The 17900-nt window shown below is 39.4% G+C and overlaps 1 protein-coding gene across 2 annotated transcripts; it reads left to right on the top strand.

Moving 5' to 3' along the window:
- The first annotated feature begins 1919 nt into the window (after positions 1 to 1919).
- Positions 1920 to 17765, top strand: gtpbp3 (GTP binding protein 3, mitochondrial). Of its 2 annotated transcripts, none has more exons than XM_034146489.1 (11): positions 1920 to 2227; positions 2896 to 3167; positions 3704 to 3790; positions 4571 to 4653; positions 5727 to 5846; positions 9214 to 9286; positions 10390 to 10533; positions 11824 to 11989; positions 14265 to 14395; positions 14698 to 14884; positions 15367 to 17765. In XM_034146489.1, the coding sequence occupies exons 1-11, from the start codon at positions 2169 to 2171 to the stop codon at positions 15602 to 15604; spliced, it is 1560 nt and encodes a 519-aa protein (XP_034002380.1). In that variant the 5' UTR covers positions 1920 to 2168; the 3' UTR covers positions 15605 to 17765. The 2 variants fall into 2 exon arrangements, with proteins under 2 accessions (XP_034002380.1, XP_034002381.1); XM_034146490.1 differs by having other exon boundaries at positions 1920 to 2062.
- The last annotated feature ends 135 nt before the right edge of the window (positions 17766 to 17900 follow it).

Here is a 17900-nt window from a genome sequence, read left to right on the forward strand (position 1 = left end):
CAGCAGCCAGACTTTCATTTGGTGCCAGAAATAGAATATGCTTGGCTTCATTAAGGCACAACTCAGACAAACAAAATGCATGCTGATGCGGATAACATTTCTTATTTGATCACCACATTTCTGTTATTTTTGGAGATGTATCACCTTTAAGTTAAACATAATCATTCTTTCAGCAACATACTGTCCCTCAGGCAGGTGGTTTCTGCAGTCCAGCAGTACACTATTGCTCCTTTGTTACCGTGAATGCACTTCCCTGTCCTGTAAGTTTATTCAATTACTTACTTATGCAAAACATATCTTTATAGAATAAACTAACACTAGGGACAAGTAACATCTCTTCACTTCAGTACTTTAGTGTCAGCTGTATGTCATGTTTATTTTTATTGCATCAACTTCAAGCTAATTGAAAGCATCACATCCTATTTTACAAAGCATGTTGTGTTGCCAGGTCTGCTTGCAGATGTCTTCTAAAATTGGCAATCAATAGTCAGCCTATTCCAAAGCAAGCCTACACCCAAACACTGAGGGAGTCAATCAGTTGGTACTGGCACTATCTTTCTTTCCTTAAAGGCATCAGCGTGCAGTTGTATGACCAGTAAAGGAGTTGTTAGACTGCATGTTTGTGTGTATGTTTAATGAAGGTGGAAGTAAATTGTGTCTTTAGATCCATGGTCTATTTACATTATTTTCTTGGTCAGAGATGTTTGTACTGTATTGATCCTGCAAAACAGATGGGGTGGCAGCTGTCATACTTTGTGCACTATAGAGCAGCCTATACATTATTGAGATCTCACTTTAAAGATGCTCCCCGTGCCTCAGATCAAGACTTTTCGGTGTGTACACATGTATCTCCTTGGCCAGCCCTCCTGGATGCTCTGTTTTGAGCATGCAGGCCGATAGGCAGCCCTCCCCCTCATATGGCTCACAGCTCAGAAGTACCTCGTCTTCGAGCAGAAATTCTGCTTACTCACCACCCTCTGGAGCTGACAGCTGCAAGGACCTGCAGTGGCACACACACACAAACACACACACACACACACACACACACACACACACACACACACACACACACACACACACACAGCGCACATAAAGCTTTTATTCTGTGTTTATATTCTGTGATATACACAATTTATGTACACCAACGATTTTAGTACATAACACAAACACGGATTATATCCAATACACAGCAACACTGTTTGATAATGGACTCTGAAAATGGCATACGATGACAGAGAATATGAGTTAAGTTATTAGAAAACTAATGCAACCTATTACAACAGCCCTGCAATTAATCTTACCTTCAAAAACATAAAGGTGACAATGTTGAGTTTCTGTTGAAACAGTTTTAAAAAGGCTCTGGGTCTCTTATGGCCATTTCAGAGACTGTGCTGAAAGTGTTTTTGTAATAATAAATTCACCTTATCAATGTAATGTTATCAAACCATGTTGTGGAAAAAGTCAGAAACACCACAGAGTCAGTGAGTGAAGATAAGCTTAAATAAAAAGAACAAATTAAACAATTTTTCAAGTCAATAAAAATAAATAAATAGGGGACTTACCAAACAACTCTTCATGATAATACGTTAGGATTTGCACACATTTTTTGTTTATAGTCAAAATATATGTATTTAAAGGTATATTAAATTATACCAAACAGCTACATACTTCAACTTTGCCAATTACTGTGAAAGTTTGAGATGAACAAATAACACCCTTTTCCACAAGCAGATACACAGCAGTAGGACTGTTAGCAATGTGCATTGACGAGCACCTGCAGCTACACGGACCAAATTGAATGGCGCACAGTAGGCGGGGCTTATTGAAGATTGACAGGTGCTGAACGAATAGGACTTTAGAATCTGCTGATGTTATGGAAAACATCGACCAATCACAATCAACAGAGGGCGCAACAGACTCATCGTGGTAAATGTAAACGGTTGAGTTTGTAGGTTAGAGTTTGTAAGTGAGCCTTTCACAGCAAATGTATTGCATTGTTTTCATTTACCAGCTAACGTTACATTTACAGGATACACCGACATTTTATGTGAATAGCATAAAGGTAAACACAATGATTTTGTCAAGGACAGAGCATGTTATGCTGTCAGATTCTTAAACCAGCCTCATGAAACAGCACATGAAACGTTTATTATCAGCATCTTAAAGTTATGCTTGCATCCATTTATCGTGGGATATGGGGAGCTGCTGTCCACACACTAAGGATAAGGTTTGTTACCAAAATTCACCTTCCATTTTTGTATTCTCGCCACTTTTACAGAAGTTGACATACTGCATATGTTTTTCCCTTAAATATTGATATATGATTTGCTTTAAATATAATTCATTCCGTACCCACTAGAGCCCACTCAGCCCAGTGAATATAAAACCTAAGTAAAACAATAGATTTTCAGATCAGATCTATACTCAAAGCACATATTACACTTTTTCCACATCTTTAAATCCGTTGGTAAATAAGATAGTATGCTTTTTATTTTTCCCTTTACCTCTTGATTAAATGCATCCAGATATAATAAATGTTGGTCTTCTATATTTATATTTTATTAACTCATATTATTCTTCAACTCCTTAGATTTTCAAATGAATATTTTGGTCTATTAATTCAGTTTTTTGCTGTCAAGTTTAAAGTTGTTTATTTATTTTACAGTCCATTTAAACTTTTAATTGGCATGTTATCTACCGACATTTTAGTAATGTTTTTGACTTGTCTGAAACATTATTCTTTTGTGTTACAGTATGTCAGTTTTTGGGCTTCAGAATATACACGTTTTTTTCTCTACATAATGCAAACTAAACCTTTCTGTCTAGACATAAAAAGCAGATTAGACCACACTCTTTAATCTAAATGTACAGTGTGTACCATCTACTTATCTACAGCAGAGGAACTCCACCTTGCAGATTCTTATCCACCTGCGAGGGAGTCCCGTTTGGACTGGCAGATGCTGAGAGCATCTTTGCCTTATCATCGGGCCATGGCAGGTGTGGGGTGGCTGTGGTTCGAGCCAGTGGTCCCGCCTCAGCCACAGCTCTGAGATGTATGGCGGGGGTCTCACACAGCCCTCCTCCTCCACGCACCGCTCTGTTACGCAGCATCAGAGACCCCATATCAAAAGAAGTTCTGGACCGTGGACTTGTCTTCTGGTTCCCAGGTATGTTCCCCTCGATAAAACGCACATTTAATTACTTTTAACTACATTTCTGCTATTTGTATTTTGGATATAGTCTACTTTACACACCATGGATTGCTTTCCCATCAAATAAATATAATACAGTACAATGTATGGTAATGCTAATGCATTGGTCTTTTTATACCACTCTAAATGTAACAGTAATGTAAAAATATAAATAATGACTTAAAAATGGGCAAAATATTATTGTAATTATTTTCAACAGCACTGTGTGACTGACTGGTCAATTAAAAATATTTGTGAGATCTTTTGTCTGTCTTGTATTGAATGAAGTATCTTTTGGTGCAAAGTGATGACAGACCAGCTTGATTGCTAAGTATTGATGTCAAGTCCGATCCCTTGTTATAACCTCAGAGCAGTATTGAGTCTTGGAATATCAGTCATATCACCCACTTGTAGCAGCCCGAGTTTAAAGAAAGTGTTCATAACATTTGCTCATCTTGTTTTTTTAAATGACCAAAGACTGTGTTGTTTTCTCCCTCTTTTTATGTCATCAGGTCCTCACAGTTTTACAGGAGAGGACAGTGTGGAGTTCCACATCCATGGCGGCCCTGCTGTGATTACTGCTGTCCTACAGGCTCTAGGTAACCCTTATGAGTATAACATAATATTATTCAACTTCATATAATGCTTTACAACACGTACAGTGCCATATGATGCACTGTTTCTTAGCAATGTGTAAAAGGTATGGTTGTCCTCACAGTCCTGACTTTCCAAGCTGTGAGTTTTATAAGAAGTCTTAACCCAATAACTAGTTGACTCATGTGACTGTCCATCACTTTGACTTAAAAGGGAAAACTGAAGCATGCTTTCCTATTTCTAAGATACTTATAATATGTGTCTTGACAAGCGTGACAATCCCTCTATGACTGAAAAGTAATATTTTACTGCAGTTCTCCAAATGGCCTTTAAGGTGGCAGTATTGTATAAATTAGACATTTAAATGAAATATTTTTACCTTGCAAGATGTTCAATTATCAGGAATACATTAGTGTTTTACTTGACGTTGATATCATAACCATTAAAAAAAAAAAAGGTAGTGACAATGTTGGTCATGATGACCTTGATTTTACCAAATGATTTGTGTTCTACGCAGTCTCCTCCTGATGAGGTTGGAACAATGGTTGTGAAAACAATGAAAACGTAACCTTTTTAACCTGCACAGTTGTGCCTGTTTTCATTCCAAGTGAACCCTGAATGACACATAGACCCTGCGGTTAATCCCCCCCTGTTTGGGCATGTGTGCGTGTTGTGTGCATCATGCATGCCCGACCCGTGCCTCATGCATTTCTCCATGTTTGTTTTCTGTGTGTGTTTGTGTTTGTTTGTGTGTTTGTGTGCGTGTGTGTGTGTGTGTTTCTCAGGAAGCGTGCCTGGCATGAGGCCTGCTGAAGCTGGAGAGTTCACACGGAGGGCCTTTCAAGCAGGGAAACTGGATTTAACAGAGGTAGGTCAAGAAGAGAATGTAAAAACAAAGAGACAGGTCTCTGCAGATGGCATACCAAGAGCCTTTCAGAGTATTTTAAAAGGTAAATGTGGAAGAAAGAGGGTAAACAATGAACAGGGATTTCAAGTGTAAGCATATCAACAATGAAAATATTCAGTTTTTCAATTGGCTATCTAATAATGGATTCTGTAGATGGTGATGTTCTATTCTCTAAGTATACAGCTATACTGTGAGCATTGATAGAGTGCTGTTCTGGACGATATGTTTACACTTTTTAGCTTTTTAATACAGTTTATTATTTATTCAATCTATATTTATTGACACAGGCCTTTCAACAATTGTACTGTAGTCAAAAAATGATGTGCTTGCCGCACAGAAAGTTAACAATTACAAGTTCTAGTCAAGACTGTAAAGTTGATTTAAAGTGGACCTATCATGCTATATTTTAATAATATAGTGTAGGACCATACCTATATAAGGCATATTTATACTTTTTTTTTTTCAAAATACCAAACAGATCATGCATTTTAGCCATGCCTCATTTTGCTCAATTTGCACTTTTTTAAGCCCTGTTTTTGCAAGGGCTGATTCTGTGAGAACAGCACCACCTACAGGCCTGGCATATGTACTACAGCGTCTCCAGCGCTTTCGAACGGCAATGGCCGTGGCTGTCTCCTCCTGATTGGTGGAGTTGGCCCAATAGCCGTAGCGCCACTGTCCTGACGTGAGGACAGTGTTCAAATCTGGATCAGTTTTTATCAGATCCTTTGCAGCCCCTTTTTTTAGAGATTTGGGTATGGAGGAAAATAGAGAGGGTTGTGTTTTCTGACACTTGGTGAGTTCCCTGGAACACCGGGGACACATATTCATGTATAAAAGACGTACAAAAGTGCATTTTGCATGATAGGTCCCCTTTAATAAAAAGACCGACTTATATAATCAAATTAATCTCTTCCTTCAAAATAAGTAATGGAAACGTTCCTAATTCTCACAGTTAGTCAGAATTAAAACAGTCGTGCTATAGATAAATGAAAAATGTATAGCAGTTATAACTATTATAATGCTGTGTGCAGGTGGAGGGGCTCGGAGATCTGATCCATGCTGAGACGGAGGCTCAGAGACGACAGGCTCTGAGGCAGATGTCAGGAGAGCTGGGACACCTCTATCAGGACTGGACCCACAGACTGAAACGGGTAGGTGGTCCGATGGACAACGGTGGTGGGTTAGACAGTGGTTTCCAACATCCCACTGAGGCAGGGTGGTGTGCAACATGTCTGGATCTCTGGGCTTGAGGGTGTAGGTGTAGCCTTTGTGGCAGTAACTGCAGTTGCAGTTTGCTTTTAATCCGACTTGAACAATATTGTAACACTTTGGATTCATCTAGTCTCCCATTCTACAAGGCCTGAAGTTAAGGTTTTCTTCCTATTACATACTGTTTAAAACAAAAATATAGATTTCTTGATGCTTGGAGTGTTATATGAACTGAATTCATCTTTACTACAGAAACCATACCCTCCATTTTCGAAAGAAAGATCAGTTTGGATGTTGGAAAAGTCTTAAAATCTCTGTTTCTCACACCAAGTGCTTTATTTTTGTCTCTTGGCCTGAATGTTGACTTGATGTGCTGTGCTTATGTGCTGTGCTTCATGTTGACTCAAACCCAACAGTACCTTGTTTTTAAATGACAAATGAACATAGCCTCTTTGGACATTCTGTTGTTGTATCCAATGCTGAGACGTTTTGGTAGCAGGAACAAGCCGCTGGAGTTCTCCCTGGAGAGATTTTGTCCATCTACATGTCTTACATTTATTTCAAAACAGTTTAGAGGAAAGAACCTGTGTACCGTGCTGCAGGTCAGGCCTCAGTAGTTACACACCCAAACAGCTGCTTTTCCAACAGTGTTGATGGATTCATTCATTGGGCTCTCACTCTTCCTGTTTCCATGTTGCTGGAAACCAAAAGCACTATTTGTACTAGCACATGTATAAATGTATTTTTCATTGAAAACAGGATTGCGAATAAACAGGAAAAATATGTGAATTAATTAAATAGGATGGATTGGGTTACGTGTAACTTCAGGGAGGGGGAAGCAATCCGTGGAGTTAAGATAACACATTGCTTAATAATTTACACTTTTTTTATGCAAGAAAAGCAATTAATGTTTAAGCAGGTATAGCAATTAATGATATTTATTAGTAAAACATTTAAGAAACAGAAAAGATAATAATATTAAAGTATAATGTGTAAAGAACATTACTCTATGTAATAAGGAAATCAGTTGAAATTGTAATAAAATTAATAATAATACTATAATATCCATCACCCTTCTTAGCAAACCTAAGAAAAGTATATTTCGTTTTTCTAAGACCATAATATCTGATTAACAGAAAAGTAGGAATAGTCTACTGAAGGATCCATTCCCCAATGTATAAACACAACTCATATTCCGTTGTTATTGTTATTCTTACTTTATGATGGCCAAAGGGCCTGAAGGGATCAAGTCCTCCGCTCTGTTTTGGCACCAGAACTGAGTCAGATCTCATTACGTTGTTTCCCGTCGAAAGCCACTAATAAGAGTTCAAGTCCAGATACCTACTTTTCAATGTTGACTTTCTAAGAACGAAACTTTTCAAAGAATCTTATTTATTGTGATATGGTGCAGATCCATCTTCCCTTAAGTGCCACCCATTTCCTGTAGTTTCCATTGCAGGATAACTGGTTTTGTTTTGGATGGATTAAAGATGAATTATTCCAGACAAAGCAGCTGTGTGTTTTAGGACAGGCACACAATCCAAACATTTATATATTCTGAGCAGCAGTATTGTGTTTCTTATCAATACAGTATCCTGAAGTGTATACTGTTTGTATAGATAAGGGTCAGAAGGCTGAGTCAGTCTGGAAGTTAAGATAAATTACAGTATGATTAGAGTGGAGAAATGAAGGTGGATGTACAATTCACATTAGGGGTTAGTGACCTAGCTGATGGTGAATAATCTATACAGCTTATTTTAATCAGATATGAAGACATGGTTAGAGGTGTTCAGCACACATTTAAATGAATCCTATTCATAAATCTTTAAATGTACCTAACAATATTCAGTTTTTTTTTTGTACCTAGGTTTATGTTTTGGGGATTTTTAGTACAATGTTAGTGAGTAGGTAAGTGATGTGTCAGTAAAGTGTTTTGTGAGTCCCACTACTACACATGGTTGCCATACACCAATTTATATTCGAGCCAACTTTCCAAAAAGTTAAGAAACTTCGTGCAGTTGAAACTTCACTTTTCTGTGGGAGAATATAGCAACATTTTTGCTTTGCAGTCGTCTAAATTAACCTTAGACCTCTTTACTTGTTTGTAACAACACTTGTATTGTTGTTTTTTCCAAAAAGCCTGTTCCCCTGATAATGTGGCATATATGTTCTTATGTCTGTCTTGTTTACTTCTAATCAGAGTATCAGTTTTCCTCATACGTCCTTTGAGGCGGTTCAGAGCAGCAGGTCACTGACTGCTGATGAACATTTCAACACAGTGGATGCAGGCCAAACCCTCTTTCTTGTGTGAACTGTTTAGAAGAATCAGACCAGGGATCTTTCAACGATTTGGCACCAGATCTGAATAACCGGTCCAGGTGGTCTCCCTTGAGAAACTCTGTAAAGTTCCTTATCTCAGGATGTTCCCTAAAAGCTATTTGAACGTCCCTGTATTTTGGGCTCACATTTCTGGGAATCTTGGTAATGAGACTTATACCATCTGTGGGGTGCGGGGTCAAACCCCCCAAACAATGCCGTTTTTTTTAAACTGTTGGCTTCCCACTTTTTAAATGGATTAAAGTATGGGAATATGATGCTTCCTGTTTTTGTGCAGCTATACTGCTATTGTCTTTAGGTTCCGCATGTCAATCAAGATAGTGATCTGTGCTGTGGAGGAAAAACTGTAACTTTCCCTTGTTTGTATTCTTAGTATTTTGAAGGAATTTCAAATGTTTGTTTACATGCACAGTATGAATGTATGGGAGCACTTTGCATTTAGGTCTATTGTCACCTAGGATTCTGGGATATAAATGGTTGCCATTTTTTACAAATTGTAATGAATGAATAATTAAACAATAATCAAAAGAAATTGACAAAAGGTCAACCATTATTGAACATAATTGTTAGATGTAACGATACCCTAATCAAAGTAGCTTTTCTTCATCACTGTCCTTGTATCACAGGTGCCCCAGGAGTAGATGTGAGCTGTGGCACCAGCAGGATTAATCGAATCAACTTTTCATTGTCATGAATGTACACAGAACACACAGTGAAATTTAGACTTTGCATTTAACCAACCTTGATAGCAGTGAACAGCTCTGCATTAAGAGCCTGGGTGGGAGCTGCTGCCTACTGCTGATTAACTGTACTGCCTGTTACCTGTCACTCACATTTTCTCTGCTTCAACATTTCAACATGCAGTTAAAGTATGAAAATAATAATATAACTGTTTTAGAGTTGAATGTGTTAATTCTATAATCTGATTCAATCCTCTTCCTCTCTCTCTTGTCTGCTTTGTGTGTCACCCAGTGTCTGGCTCACGTTGAGGCCTTCATAGACTTCAGTGAAGACGAGCTAATTGAGGATGGGGTCTTAAACCAAGGTATGTGTACACTGTGTGCTCTTTACTGGACAAACATGACAGAACAATCATTTCCTTAGGCTTTTAGGGCTCTGTTTCTCTCTAAGGAGATTGGAGTTTGACTGGCTTTCCTGTTTGGATCTTTAGCTGGCCATCGTGTGTGTTTGCTGCACTGTGGGGAGAAGCCATAGACATCAAACTGTTTAGAAGACGATTTCCTTTGAGGAAGTGTGGAGAGAAGGCCAGGGGGGACAGTAGAGGCATTAGTCTTGCCTTCAAAGCTAACCTGACATGTTGCTCACAGGAATAATGCAGACAGCAACGTACTGTTCTCTCTGTGCCCAGGTTTCCCATGCTTATTGTGTGTGTGTGTGTGTGTGTGTGTGTGTGTGTGTGTGTGTGTGTGTGTGTGTGTGTGTGTGTGTGTGTGTGTGTGTGTGTGTGTGTGTGTGTGTGTGTGTGTGTGTGTGTGTGTGTGTGTGTGTGTGTGTGTGTGTGTGTGTGTGTGTGTGTGTGTGTGTGTGTGTGTGTGTGTGTGTGTGTGTGTGTGTGTGTGTGTGTGTGTGTGCGTGTGTGCGCAGAAGGGATGTTCCCCCTGAGTCTGTCGCCTGCCGTCTGGCACTGACAGGGCTCTTCAGAAGCCTCAGATGTTGTGAAGTTACGACACAATAAAGCCTGGGAATGATTGTTTATTCTGGAGGAAAGGAATGTGGGCTCACGCCTAGAAAAAATTACTATAATAATAATAGACTCTTTCCCCAAAAATAGAAAACATAGAAAACACTCTCCCATGTAATGTTATATCTGATGTTTTTTTATGTTTTATTTAAATAATGCCAAGTTGGATGAATTAATGTGTGGTCAGTCTAGATGTTCCTGTTTAGGAGCAGCTGTTGTTGATAGATTGGTTTGTCAAAAGCATTTCTCCGCTTTAGTCACAGGCGGAAAGGGATCGGTCCATGACCCATTTTTATCGTCCAGACAAACGGTGTCAGACACCGGACAGCCTTTTTTCCTTCAAAGGACAGAAGTTCTCACCACAAGGCCATGAAAGTGAAATTGTAGAGAAGCCTTCGTCACTGGCTGTTCCCTCATTTGTTTTTATCTCACTGTCAACTCCACAGTGGACCAATGGGTGTGTGATCTGCAGGCAGAGATGGAGCGCCACCTAAAGGACGAGAGGAGGGGCGAGCGGTTACGCAGCGGAGTCCAGGTGGTCATCGCAGGAGCCACCAATGCAGGGAAAAGTAGCCTTCTGAACACACTCTGTAAGAAAATCAGTGCACACACACACACAAACACAACTTGTGGTTGGATTACCATTACATATATCTCACCATCTTAGAAATACTAACCTAACTTATGAATCACACTGCGGTCAACCATGATTTGAGAGGGCAAGAAGGCAACATCTGTCATACCATAAGCAGCGTGGACTTACTTTTAAAAATATACAAATACTGAGCTCCATGCACAGGAAGTAATGAGATGCATCAATATCTATTGTATAATAAAACCCCAATCACCTAACTACTAGTGAATGGTGTGGTGTGACAGCAAGGTCAAAGTAGGTCCAATTTGTGGTGCATATTACAATTATGTCTTCATAGTTCACAAATGTTATTTAATCACTAGACCACACCATCTGTGAACAGTGGACCTTGCTCTTTGCAAAATGAATTACAGTATGACTTTTCGGAAAACAGATTTAATTGCTTCTGAATTAAATTCTGGCCGTGCGTCATGCGTTATCAGTTAAAGTCTGCTTTCAATTGCAACAGATTGTGTTGCAATGCTCATAAAGGAATATGAAAAATAATATAAAAGCAAACGTAATTAGTAGTATGTCAGTTTTCTCATTCTAAATCAGGTCTTTGGTTGTTTATCCTCATTTGTTTTCAACCTAATGAGCCCCTTGTTTATAGTCTAAGGTTATGTTTGTTTATGATATTGTATCCTTAAATCATTTTAAATCACTTAACATACACTATCCAGAGAGGGGGCTTGGCAGGGTCTCCTCACAGCTTTCTACCAGAATAATAGACGTATTTATCAAACTTCAGATAAATTCCTGTTATCATTTCCTCTTCTTATTAGTCTTCCTGTGACCTAGACTTACACCCAGTCAGCACAGACATATATTGATGAGCTGGCAGCGTAATTACACGTGGCTGATGCTAGCCAAGTTCTTGAATGACGAATAAAGAAAGGATGACAACATATATTCTTGTTTGCACAGAACTTGTGAATAGACTATATAGATAGAGATTTGTCAAAAAACCTCACAAAATGACCAAAATGAACAATACATGGGCAAAAAGCCAACCATTATATACTCCAGATTAAATATTGATTATACAGTAAGTGGCGACAGTGGCCACCTGTTTAAGGGAATTATTTATAATTTTTTAGCATCAAAAAATGGACTTGGGGTTGTTAGGAAATCAGACAGTTTTGATAATCACATTGTTATTTTTGGTGTTTTTTCATGGGATTTGTTGACAATATGATAAATATATCACATTGCCAACCTTATCCTTTAATCTTCTTTTGTCCAGGCCAGAGACCTGCAGCAATTGTGTCTCCCATCGCTGGCACCACCAGGGACATAGTGGAGACGGCCCTGGACATCGGGGGATTCCCGGTCCTCTTGAGTGACACCGCCGGCCTCAGGGAGAGCCCCGACCTGGTGGAGAGGGAGGGGGTCCGCCGAGCTCGGGAGAGGTATATAGAATATAATTGGAGGGATGAAACCCTCTTTAATGGTCACACATGCAGAGCACACAGCACACACAGTGAAATGTGTTCTCTGCTTTGAACCCATCCTAGTACTAGGAGCAGTTAGAGGACAAAGCCTTTTTATTTTAAATATCTCAAAAAGTAATTTAACTCAGAGTATGTCGGGTGTAATCGTACAGTAGATTGCTGCTTCAGCAACTGCTCATGTTTGTATAATACTCAATCAAGATTGGCCTGAGGACCAATGGAATATGTCCTTGAAAACAAAGAGAGGAAGAAATAAGTCATTGCTTTTCCTCTGTACATCATGCTATATTTTCATAATGTGTACCTTTTGTCTACATTTGTCACATCCATAGTTTATATTATTGCAGAGCCACAGATATAAATACATAGGAAAAACACTCTCAGGAGGTTGCGTAATGAAGAGGCTCCTTTCCTTTTCTAGGAGTATTCACAATCAAAAGGTTCTTTATGCACGGTGTAGAGATTGAACATATATGGCATTTTACTAACGGCCGCTTCCACTGTTTACACCAGTACTTATAACACTCGTCATCACTGCTTCATCAAATACAAACACGCAAACAGACACGTACACAAACGTGAACACTGCCACAAAAAAAGATGAATAATTCAGCTTTTATTCACAGACTTTATAGTATGATTTTGGTGTCAAAGAGCAAGAGGAAAAGGCGTGTTACAACACACTCCCACATTATTTATCAATGAATTAATATTTAAAAGTAAAGTTTCGAGATTCTGTATAACCTAAATTAGAAAAAGCATTGCTTTAAATACTTGTTTGTATTACAACAATACAGCGTGTTGCTGTCCCTCCTGACAGTTGATTTAAATATAAAGAACTATAGAAAGCAAATATTCAGAATAAAATATGGCAATACCAAAAAAAAGACAAATGTGAAATAGTTTCCAATGTACTTGTGTTCTTGGCAGGATGAACAATATATCAATAAGATGTCATATCACCTCATGTGACGAATATCAATTAAGTATGTTGCTAATTTTAATGTGATTTGCCACACCATTTCAACATAAGGAAATACTCTTAAACATTCCATCAAATAATGTATTTTCCAAATCCAAAGATTGTTTGGGGACTCATATCCAAAGAAAATTCTGATGTGACTGCATAACTACAATTTTCAGGTCAAATATTGCGTAATCACTTGACTGTTTGTTTAAGTTATTTGGGCGAGCTGGTGGCTCGGTAGGAAGGGTGGGCAGTTTGTGTTCTACGGGGAACTTCTGGTGTAAGGAGCAGGTCAGAGGCTCGGGACCTGGGTCACTACAGGAAGGAAGGGGTAAGAACAGCATCCGCTGGTGCTGCTGACCTCACAGTGGGACCAAGTGCAGGAGGGTCAACCGAATACCATTACAAATGTTTTATTAAACAAAACTGCCAAATCACAGTCTTCGTGGGACATACTGTAATGTTCTCTGAAACAGAACAACATGCCTCTGCTCTGACGTGTCAGCTGCGTACAACCCTGAGCTGCAGCTGCATGGATAGGCTCATTAGTATATTATATACAAGTATTCCACAATGAGGCAGTGCAGTCTTCTTCCAATCAGAGGGTTACGGGTTCGATCCCAGACCCTGCAGTCAACATGTTGATGTATCCTCGGGCAAGACACTTTTTACATTACATGACTTTTACCCAAAGTGACTTACTTACACTCAATACTGTGGGCAATCCCCACAGGAGCGATTTGGGGTGAAGTGTCTTGCCCAGGGACACAACGGCATGCTGACTGCAGGGGGAATTGAACCAGTGCTCCGAAGATCAGCGCACTAAACCACTGAGCCACATCCACCCTATCCCCGAGTTGCTCCTGATGGCATGGCCAACGCTGGTTAGCTTCCTTGAGCAGCTCGCACCTTACATGCTCGTCCCTGCCTCTGTATGAATGTGTGTAAATGGGTGAAGGCTGTTTATGTTAAAGCGCTTTAAGGAGTCGTAAAGACTGGATAAAGCACTATTTAAAATCCATTTCCAAGTCCATTTAGTCAATAAAAAAGTTAATTTACCATGTGGTCGACTTTAGACTTTAGGAAACTGTTACTAATCATATATAAGAAAAGTTCATATACACAACAAGTGTGTCATCATATAGACAGTAATAAGTATTTAAGTTATTTGGTCTAATATCTTATCTTACCATTTCAGTCTCTGGAAAAGTGCAGTTACTAGTAATGTTTCCAGGTCAAATGTTGAGGTTGCTTTCTTTCCACCAGAGTGGAGCAGGCCGATCTGACGCTGGTGGTAGCGGACTGTGCTGATCTCCCCTCTGATGCCCAGCAGGCTGCAGCCTTCCTCCAGGAGCACCTCAGGAGTGTCCTAAACCCCCAGGAGCAGCCTGAGACGGGTAAGATATCTGGAACACAAATGTTCCCCATCAAACATCATAGGGTGTTTGCTCTTCAAATTAGTATTGTACAGAATGTAATGTATTGTGACACAAGTTGCTCGCTAACAGGTCCATCTTGCATTATTAAATGATACTAGCGGTTGATTCAAGGACTACTTACAGTATTCCAGGGAGTACGGGCTGGAAGGAGAGTTTTGTGTCATCAAGAGTGATCAAATATAAGTCTCTATGCCTATACAGTAAAAATTGAGTCAATGGTGATTGATCAACATTTTTTCTTCCTTCCTTTCTTGCCACAGTGTTACCTGCAGACAGGTTTCTCCTGGTGCTGAACAAAATGGACCTGCTGCCTGAGGATCAGAGGCTGGAGCTCGACAGGGAGCTGAGAAGAGTCTCTGGATTCCCTCCTGTCTGTCTGATCTCCTGCCACACTAAGGAAGGACTGCACGACTTCCTCACAGTGCTGCACAGCAGTGTTAAAACTCTGTGAGTAGCTTCAATTTATAATATGTTGGCAGAGCAAAGTCAGGATGTCTCGTTTTAATATTGTTTTATCTTAATTTTTGTTGTGATTCATTTATGCATATCAAAATGTACTGTATTGTACAGAACTTGTACATGTTATTGATTTTGACAAGCTTCCAAAACTATCTTTATTTAACCTCAAATTACTTTTGTCCAGTTGTGCATCTAACTCACATGTGTTTTGCACAGTTTGTATGTTTTAAGCATTGATTGTTTACAGTTTTAAAGGTTTAATAGCGAGCAACAACCAGTTTTGTGAAGAATATAGGTTTAAACTGCTTCAGCTGCGGTGTATCTTGAAACTACCACAAGGGTCCCTAGACTCTTGTCAGATATTCAGTCAGACAAGTCAAAAAATGCGGAATATCTGTGCTGCAAATGGTTTACTTCCTTTCTGAAATACAAAAAAATAAGTATCATTTTGATTCTGACTTCCTCTGTAGGTGTGGCGACCCTCTGTCTGGTGCCCCCACCTTGACCCAGGCCCGCCACAGGGCCCACCTGCAGCAGTGTTTTGCGGCCATGGCTCAGTACCAGCGGTACCGGGACCTGGACCTGGACCTGGCTCTAGCAGCCGAAGGTGTCCGTCTGGCTCTCACCAGCCTGGGCCGGATCACTGGACGTGTCGGGGCAGAGGAGATCCTAGATATCATCTTCAAAGACTTCTGCATTGGAAAATGAGCAGATGAGTGTCAGCGAAAACATGAAGTATGAGCCTGCTCAGAGAGGAAGGCTGCATTCTTGCCTAGTCCCAGAGTAACAGTAAAGAAAGCAAGATAAAAAGAGCAGCGGCATTTTGCCAGGCTTTGAGACAAAGTAAAAGTTTTAAGAGTCAAATTTGCGTTCTTGGCTGCAGGGTCATTTTGCTCCCAAGACACAGAAATCTTTGTTTTATGTTAATGCTCTGCAAAAGACTGAAATAGTTTTAACGTGATGACAGGTGCCTCTGAGGCCCCATGTGCTGGACAAGTGTTTGGCAAGTCTTGAGTCATAATGTAAAATTAGTTCTTGAAAGCCTTTGATAGGTGAACATTGGGCTCTTGGGCCGCAACATTACAGCCAAGATTCTTACAGTAAAACAAGCCCGCTGCAGACCTGTGAGAGGTCATGGACCCAAACTGTGGATGTTTACTTGAACTGCAGGACAATGCATTTATTTTTCTTTTGGGTGGGGTGGGGGGAGGCATTCTAACAATTAAAATGTACTGTTTGTTATTTATTTACTTTTTAAAGTTTATTTCATTTTCAAAGAAATTAGTAAGGCTATTTAAGATTTGGACAGCAGTTATTTCATACAAAATAAACACATGTCACATTGGGTCTTGATGTGGGGGGATAATAATAAATCAAATTTTATTTCATAAATCAAAAATAGAAACAGAAAAAATCTCATAATAAATACATAAGCGGTGATTATCTTTAAACCTGCATTCATTTCAGAATTTTGACAAATGTAGTGTAACAACTGATTGAATTGGTGAGGTCTAAATCCTACATAAAGCACATCATAATGTATACAGCAGTTGGGTTGGAGTGACCCCGCTCCCCTCTCTGCTCTGTGGGAAGGGGACGTTTTTGGAGGCAATGCTTTTGGTGCCCTTTGTTCCCCTGTCAATCTGAGCCCGATCAAATATTTATGTTTCCTCGTTGAACTTCTCACCCTTCTTCCCCAGGCGGTTTCTTCTCTGACGACAGTTGCCCTGCTGTACTTCAGCATGGCTGCCCGTCTCGCTACTTTTTTGTCTCTCTCCACTTTGTCTCGGCTACCTGACCTTTCGTCTTTCCGCACTGTCCTGTCAGCCTTTTGGTCCTCTTTCATGTTCACCCTGATTAATCACCACACCGGGGGAGGTGAAGCTAAAAGCAGGACTTGCTGTCGTACAAATTAGAGGCAGTAAATTGTGGAGCCTGGTTTGTCTTTGAAGTCGTGCCTGTGTGACATTTCTTTACCACAGATGTGAAAAAATGTGTTTACCAATACCTTGGGTTTCTACTGTATTTCCATACCAAAACAATACTTATTTTGATACCTTATTTTCAGAAAATGATTGCGATTGGTCTACAACTTTAAGTTTTGAAATGTATTAACAATATTATATGGACTGCCAGGAAGTTTTTTTTAACAGTCATGGTCCCCAGAGGATGTCTCCTAAAGGCTTTGGTGAGTCAAATTTATGATTTTTAAGTATTGAACGGGTTGCCATTATATTTACTACGGATGATGATAACCGTCCAATACTACAAACCTAATGACACTCCGACAATAAGGACCCGCCTCAACTCTACTTTGTGTATAGAGCTACTCAGAAAATGTTAATTGCCTAACAAAACACAGTTAATTAAGTTAACATATGGATATAAATATTAAACCTGCTTAACATCAGCATGTAAGAATCATCTTAACACAAGCAGCCATTTGGCTTACCATATGTAAAAAGATGTTGAGGGAAGAAAATATAAACACAAAGCAATGTAAAAACACATAATTAAAAGAATTAAGATAATTCAAATGAAAACATACCTAGAGTAAGATTTAACAGCCAGATTTGGCTACATTTCATCTAATACATGTTAATATTCTTTACTGGATACTGGATGGCGCTAAAGGAGAAATCAGAAGAGTGATTAGGATTCATGTTTGTAACAAATTTCATGCATTAGTTGTTAAAACCTTTAACTTAAAACCACCATTACATATAATTCCTTGTAATAGTTGTTGGGATATTTCAGTCTGGACCAATGGTGGATAGGCAGACCACAGGCAAAAGTAAAAAATGACAGTGTAAATTGGTTAATTATATAATGCAACTGAAGTGAGTTAAATAAATGGACAACATTTGTATTGATGCTAATCACTCATTCCACTCTTTTCTTATGGTGGAAATGTTTATGTCATGACCTGGTTCACAGCCCACTCAGCAGCGGTACTGTAAGCTTTCTGTCTGTCAGCTTCCTGTAGTTATGATTAATGGCGGTC

This window comes from Trematomus bernacchii, unplaced genomic scaffold, assembly GCF_902827165.1.
Source record: "Trematomus bernacchii unplaced genomic scaffold, fTreBer1.1, whole genome shotgun sequence".
Lineage (NCBI taxonomy): Eukaryota > Metazoa > Chordata > Actinopteri > Perciformes > Nototheniidae > Trematomus > Trematomus bernacchii.